Genomic DNA, 8101 nt, shown 5'->3' with positions numbered 1-8101 from the left:
CGTGATGTTGAATTGCATGCCGATGCCATTTAACCCAAATGCCCCAGCGGCAGCACGGGAGAGAAGAGATTAACTGACAGAAGATATGCATTGTCTATAGAGAGGTAATGTTAGATTACATTGTACATAGCAAAAATATCACCATGCATTCATAATCTCGTGATTCAGTGAGAGTGATCCCAAAACATCGGAAAGTATGTCTTTGTGACAATTCTGTATTACATTTTGTCAAGAGGAAAAATCAATAGCTGACAGTTCCTAACTGAACAGTAAAATTATAGCGCTGTGAACGCTCCTGGCTGCGCCTGGCAAATACGCCACCATAATAGCAATCAGCTATGGAACAAGCGTGCCTGTTGTTAAAGGGAATGTGAGATGACGCCCTGATTGGTTTATTGCACGTTACGCCCAAACCACACCCATGATTAATGTAGCTACTTCAGACCACCCCATTTTAGACAAATATCCCACCGGTAAAATAGCATCAGCGCCCAAAATCCGCCCACAAAGTGACTTGCGTTTTGCGCAAAGACACTTACGTTTCAGACCTTTAAAATATAGCCCCTTGCCTGCTTGCTTGCTATTTCCTCCTGGCCTCTCTCTGGCCCTCTGCTAATGAGTGGGTGGGGCCAATCATTCAATTAGGCCAATGTTTCTCAAACTTTTTTTCTGGGGACCCACTTTTTAAAAATGACAGACTATTGTGACCCAACTCGTGACTGTGGTAGTTAACAAACTATTAGGCCAACCATGCACTACTTAGGGAGCTCTACAGCAAGTAGCTCGGTAGGTTCCACTGGTTGTCCCTGTTGTTTATGTATGGATATTTTGTTCTCATCTGTTGTCATTGGGAAATTGGTATAGAGAAGAGTATGGGTAGCATGGCTTTTCCATTCGCATTGCCCTCAGCGTAGGTCGTGCTGCTGTCTTGTCTTGTCTTAGTTTTGTTTTGTTTTGTTTCTGTTTAGCTTTGCAACTGCCTGCATTGTACTTGTACCCTTTTGTTTTACCTTACTTTATTATCTTAGTTATTCAGTGTTTGTCATTCCATAGAGTCTGGGAGCAACAACTTTTAATTGTTTGTTAATATGGCAGGCAGGGTTCTTGCTGGCGGGAGGCTAGTCAGTCACCTAGTGGTGGTGCAGTAAAGATGCACATTTTGGTGTGAATTATCAGAATGTTTGCTGTGGTCTGCGGTGTTACTATTTGATCTTTCTTGCTGTGCGTGTGCAAGTGTGTGGGCTCCCCCAGGTAAGCCCCTGCCTTGCTCATTTTGCTCCATCGTGCCTCCTATGGAACCTCTGTCTGTTAGTTGTGATCATTTTTAAACAAGAATACAACAAGAAAACGTAATAAATATTTTTGTACTTTTCTAACCCAGACTAGTCTTTTCATGTCTTTTTGCAGCTATTCCCCTTTCCTTTTACCTTGGCTTCAGTTGAATAAACAATGGTGCAATTATGTGTTCTCTTAACTCATTCCCTGGGTGCTAGGCCCAGGGTGACGTAGTCTGGCTACAGTTATTGGCTCTTAGTGCTGTCCTTCGAAACCTCGCCCTGCTACATCTGATTAAAAAAACAGATTCATTTTTCAGCCCTAATTCATATATACATACATACTGTACATGCATACATACACACATGCATGCATTTGTAAATACATATATACATCATGTACATAACATACATTATATAGACTGAAACATACTTTTTCTCTCTCCACATTTGTCTCTGTATTTTTACCTTCACATCTGCGTATCTATCTCTCTGTTTGTCTGTCTGCGGGGTGTCTGTCAGCAGGCTTTAACCTCATTGGCCCCTGTGAGTGTTCCTGTGGTCTGCATGAGAACAGATAGGACATCAGCAGGGCACACTGGGAGTGGAGAGGACAGGAAAAGAAGCTCGCTGTCAGACAGCTCCGTTTCTGTCTGTGGGGAAATACCAAGAGTGGAGTGCAGCTCGACACAGACTGCAAGAGAGAGAGGGACAAGAGACAGACTTGTGCATCACCCTCTCTCTCTCTCTCTCTCTCTCTTTCTTTCTCTCTCTCTCTCTGTGCGTTTGTGTGTGTGTGTGTGTTTGCTATAGGGTGCACAGAGACAGAGAATGTGTTATTGTGTAGCTTGTAAAATATCACTAAAAGTGAAGTGAAATGTAGGAAGACCATCCAAAATAACAATCCTTCTGAATCAACAATCTGGAATGGAAGCAAAGTACAGATTCTGTTCTCCCAGATCAAAGCCAATTCATCACACGCTCATATCTTAATCGAAGAGAGACCAATTATTTTTTAATGAGATTACCGCCCAGTTCTGAGATGGATTTCCCCATCCCTGTTTGCATAGAGCGGGTGAGGGATGAGGATGAAGGGAAAGCAAGACAGGACCTCCGGGACAAGCCCTCCATCCAAACAATCCAGGAGAAACGAGTTGCAGACTACAGTGCGGGAGAGCAGCAGCGGATTCAACGCGCCTCTAATGAGGCTGAATATCAGAGTGGATGTTTAATGCATAACCGCCTCACTTGCGAGGGCGCCACTCACGTGGACCACACAATCGAACCCCGAGGTTTGGAGAGACGGGGAGCAGAGCTGCTACTGCTGCTTATCTGTAAGAGGTGGCAAAGCTGCAAAGTGCACGGCTTCCACACACGGCGTTCAATATAGTTGTTAATGAGTTAGCAGTGCAGAGTGGTTGTGGAGAATGGCCTGACCTTGGTGGAAGTGCTGCCGAGGCGATTCCCCTCTCAGGACTGGACGTGCTGCTCCACTCTGCTCTCTGCTCTAGCGCTGCAGTCCTGTGCTGATAATGGCCTCATCCACTGTGCAGCCATGAAAGGGTTTTGGGATTGGCTGAGACGTAAGACCTTAAGCTGAAATAATTTCAGACTGAGCATGTGTGTAACACACACTCTCTCTCTCTCTCTCTCACACACACACACACACACACACACACACACACACACCAATCCCAATCACACTTTTTGTAGCCATTATACACTACATTCTACACACCAAGACAAAGTTACTGAAGCACACTAAAATATAGTATTTACCACTGAAGTATTCTGTGATATGGAACATTAACAAAATGATTCACGAGTAGGTAGACACACATATATGGGGTCATAAAAGACATCCAGACCAGATGTGAGTGACTGTAAATGCTGAAAGCCAGACACAAAGTCCCACCTGTAGTTTCTCTGCACAGTCAACGAGTTGCATGCCAACTCTGTGATTAGTGCACAACAGTATTGTCTGGCTTCTGATAAGAATAATGAATCTAGTTCAAAAAACATCTCTTAATATGAAATAAAACTGTGTCAGATAGTAAATAAGTGACTGACAATGAGTGGGTGAGAGTGTGTGGATGAATATGGGTGAATAGTGAATAGCCTTTATTGAGTTCTGGTATGACCTCCGAGGAATATATCATTTTTTATGCATACCACACACACAATCACACAAACACACAAACAGATACACACACACACATACACACACTTGTTTTATTTCTCATGAGGCCCTGATTCTGACAGCTGTTGACTGGCATATTATCAGATGGTTGAGTGAACCTGACCATGAAGGAGTTTCTCTCTTTCATTCTCTTCTCTCTCTCTCTCTCTCTCTCTCTCTCTCTCTCACACACACACACACACACACACACACACACACACAGACACAAACACACACAAAAACTTTCCTCTTTCTCTCTCTCACACACACACACACATAAACTTATTTGTACATACAAACATGCATACATACATACAGACATACATACATACATACACACACACACACACACACACACACACACACACACGCACGCACGCACGCACACACACACACACACACACACACACACACACAGGACAAATACACAGGACTCGGGACTCAGGAGCCCTCTCCTTCCTCCTCCTCCTCCTCCTCACAGACAGCAGTGAAAGTCTGTTTCCATGACGACGGCAAGAAATAAGGGCACTGGTGTACAATCCCAAAACGGCATGTTGGGTAGGCGCCCGAGCGCTCCGCATTCTCTCACACTATCGTGTACAAAGCTAACGCTACTTAGGGAGAGAGCTGTTTCCTTTTTAATGAGAGTGCCGACTCCAGGCAGAGGGTCACTGCGCAGAGGTGATTTATGTAGGCTGGTTAATGCAGAGTTTAGTGAGCTGGGCTTGGCACGGAGAACATAGCAAACACAGGTGCAGTATATGTGGCTGGAAAACATATGGCCAGAAGGCAGATTGATATCATATTTGTCTTTTATTGTTAAACAATCTCTAATATCATTCTGCTCTTTTTTAAATTTTCAATGCATATTCTTTATACATCTCATAACTTCATGATGCATATATGATAGTGTTTCATTTAGGTGAAAATATGTTCAAACAAATAAAAAATAAATTAAGTTCATCCATTTTACACAGCGAACAGAAAGAACTCTCGTTTCTCACTGTACTTTGTGTCCCTCTGAAACACCTTGGCTTTTTCTCCTCACACACACACACTCATACACACCTGACCAACCTCACTCTTTTTGGCCGCATCTTTCTCCTCCTTTGTGCACTCTAAACACTACACATGTGATTCACACCTTCATCCATACACATTTAGTTGCTGCTGCTCTTTCTCCCTCTGAACTCACATACAGACCCTTTTTCTGCTCTGCCTGCTGCCCCCAGTGGAAGACATGTGAATGACACCTGAGCTCTCTCAGGAGGTGAGTCAGTCTAGCGCAGGAATGCTCCTCCTTGGCTGGGTCCAAATTCACCTGAAGTTGCAGCTCTGTGATACAGCTCCCCACACCAATGTGAAAACAACATCGATAGCTCATTTCCCTTATCTTTGGCCTCAGGATACATTTTAAATGCCTCGGACTGTGAGATGACTGGGAAGGCTGACCAATGAGGCATTTAGGAGGATGGTAGCATTCCAGTTTCATCTGTAAGCCACACCTGATCACTATTTTACTTTATTATGCTATTGTTAGAGTTAAAGGTTTCTTTCAAGTGTGTCCCCTTTCTCAAAATGTCAATGTATTTCACTACAAGGAGACAGCATCTTATTGTAACTAGCTACTACCATGAATAACATACATTTTCATGAATTTTCTTTTTCAGCCTCACAAAAAGTACAACAGCCCCATGTTTGGCAGCCTGGAGTGGTAATCGAGGTAACATACAATTGTAACAATGGCAACCGCAGAATCAGTCAATAGTTGCATTGATTTGGAAGACGAGAGACACACATGGCTACAAACACCATGGGATGCTATATTTCTGCTCTGAGGCTGAGAACATTCAGTAAGAATAACCTGTGTTGGTAACTTGGCTAGAATAGCTTCCAGTCCACTTACACACACACACACACACACACACACACACACACACACACACACACACACACACACAACACACACACACACACACACACACACACACACAAAGCTTCCTTATTGATGCCAAGTACGATAAAAAGTAAGTTCCCTAGTGGGAGTCCCCTCATCAGTTCAAGTTCTTGATATTGCTGTTTGATGTTGGGCTGGATCCGCATCACAGAGCTGTCGTCACAGGCACAGTCAGACCCACCCCAGGGTCCGGCCTAACCCTGCAGCATTCACCCGCAAGTTTAATCTAACAGCCCAATCAGCACCGCCTCTCTGCTCACTGGAGCTGCGGATCCGGCTGGACCTATCGTCTGCTGAGTAGAAGGACCTCCTGGAGAAGGATTCGGCATCCCGGTTCTAACGCCAGAGCGGTGAGTCTACGAGCTGGCCGCACCTGCCCTCATCAGGCCCTGGGGCCCATCAGCGCCCCCTAAAGGTCTGGGCCGGTCAGTCATTGTGCTTGGAGGGCTGGTAAGGGCAGGTGCGTGTGGCAGCCGACTCAACGCAAAGGTAAAGGCTTCCTGAGTTGGATCATGGTCAGCGGGTCTGCATGAGAATATGCATGCTACTGAGAAGTATGGTCGTTCTGCTGGGGGTGAAGGCATCGCTTTGTTTAGAAAAAAAGTGTTTTTTTTCACTAAACATCGCTTAGGGTAATTGTTTAGTAGACTCATCTCATCAACACGGAAGCCTCTAGCAATGTCAGTGTATTGAGAGTGGAAATACAAAACATATTTACTGGAATATTTACAATTTTCTCAGAATTTTTTTTTTTTTTTGTGTTCACGGCTAACTGTCCTGTTGGAGATGGGCTTACTGTCCCAGGTTCTCATCCGACAGACAACTCATGGGCCAGAGAGTGTCAGGAGTGTTTTGTTTTGTCTCTCTCACTTTGTGTATTGCTCTCTCTCTATATCTCTCAGCCACAGGCACACACACACACACACACACACACACACACACACACACACACACACACACACACACACACACACACACACAAACAATACTTGCACAAAGGGAGTGTTGGAGCAAGGGATGACTCAACGGGTCTTAAAAAAGACAGACTTTCGGGGTCAAACCCTGGTGAAACCGTGGCAACCCTGACAAAGAAACATCAAGCGCTCCATCGCCTCTCTTTCCCCTCAAGCTGCACACCCACAAACCACTTCTCAGATATCCATCCAAACTCTAGCGAAACCTCCATTTTACATTCAGTTTATACCCACACACCAGTCTCTGGTAGTGAAATAGTGCATTCACTGTCAAGCAATTAAACAGAGGGTAAAACTAATCTATTAACACTTTCTCTGTCTTTGAACTTAAAGAAATACATGACATTAAGGGGGCTAGAAACAGACAAGGAGAAGCAGTAATAACAGTAGAAGACATCAGAGCGAGGGGGAGTGCAGGAGCATTCAGAAGAATGAACACATGGCAATGTCTTAAAGCTTCTTTTCCACAGCATAAATCCAAAAATGATAAGTAATACTATCACCGTGAGGAAAACACAGCTTCCACCGTCAGACCTATGCTTTCTTTAGTTTCCTGTCTTATTCCTTTTTTTGCATAAAATGTGTGTTCAAGTCTGGGATCAAAAACGTGTCACTTTTTTAAAACTCCCCCCATTTCTTTCCTTTGTCTTCGCATTCGTCTAAAAGATTTCACAGGCAAGAAGTCAGTTTTGTGTTTGTTTGCTTGTTTGTTTGTTGGTTGTTTTTATTTGTCTTGGTTTCGCTTAGCGGTGAGGCAGCAGGACGTCAGGGCGAGGGGGGCTGGGGGGTTCTGTGCGGCGCTGGGAGAACCCCTCTCGCTCCAGCCCTGCTATGTGGAGTCCTGGTTCACTGCTTTCCCGCCGTTCATGGTAGGAGTCCCTGAGCTTTTCCTGGAGCGACGGTTCTCTTCAATCTCATGCATAGACGGCTCCCTGTACATGCAAACTACAACAGGACATACAGACAGACACAGACAGACGGACAAAAACACAGACAAAACTCGTCAGTATTGGACGTGGCATCACTGTCTGCCTAGGAATTAGATGCTCCTGTTTATATGCTTAAGTCATTTAGCTTGTGCATCCTAAACCCCAAACAAGAGCAATAAATCGACTGACTTTCATCCCTGACCATAAATCCATGTTTTTACTGATTAAGGTTAAAAAAATTACATTTGAATTCATCCTTTTTTCTTTTTTTTGCAATTTAAATGAGGGCTACTGCAGGCAAGGCCATGGTCCCTATCAGTCCAATCATAATCATGCTGTCATATACTGCTGAGTAAATGATGAACATCTACTCATTTTCTTGACTGGTACGCTTTCATATAATGGTCATGTGATTGCGTCATAAATGCACTATAACGGGTATTGTACGGCAGTTATAATCGAATGACTTGACTAGGCAGCAACAGTGTGGTTACAATGACTCAGCAGTTTGCAGGAGTACTTGAGGCAGCAAGACCTCCTCTGTGTGACAGGTTTATATTTGCCAGAACACATCAGGGGGGCATAAAGCTGTTGCTCAGCGACTGTCTCCTGACAGAACTGGGGCTAAAACTTTATCAGAGCTACACGAATGATTAAGGTATCCAATCTTTTTTTTTTTTACAGGCTTCTGAGTATTTTAGTCAGCGTTTTTTGTGCTGGATTGGGGTGGTGGTGCTGTAGTTGTGCTCAGGATGAGTGGCCTACCTTCGATTGGTCTGGGCAAGAAG

The 8101-nt window shown here is 44.3% G+C and overlaps 1 protein-coding gene across 5 annotated transcripts in view; it reads right to left on the bottom strand.

Annotated features, from left to right (window-relative positions):
- Positions 1-6739: 6739 nt before the first annotated feature.
- The window catches only part of fgf12a (fibroblast growth factor 12a), a 34725-nt gene continuing 33363 nt past the window's right edge, over positions 6740-8101 (bottom strand). For all 5 annotated transcript variants that reach the window (XM_048241567.1, XM_048241549.1, XM_048241558.1 and 2 more), the window contains 2 exons: positions 8079-8101; positions 6740-7329 (listed from right to left, as the gene is read on the bottom strand). The exon at positions 8079-8101 is cut by the window's right edge and continues 176 nt beyond it. In XM_048241567.1, coding sequence (XP_048097524.1) covers positions 7214-7329; positions 8079-8101 — 139 coding nt within the window. In that variant the 3' untranslated portion in view covers positions 6740-7213. The remainder of the gene's footprint in view (positions 7330-8078) is intronic.

This window comes from Alosa alosa, chromosome 1 (assembly GCF_017589495.1).
Source record: "Alosa alosa isolate M-15738 ecotype Scorff River chromosome 1, AALO_Geno_1.1, whole genome shotgun sequence".
Lineage (NCBI taxonomy): Eukaryota > Metazoa > Chordata > Actinopteri > Clupeiformes > Clupeidae > Alosa > Alosa alosa.
Note: the sequence above shows the minus strand (reverse complement) of the source record. Positions and strands in the feature narration are given on the sequence as shown.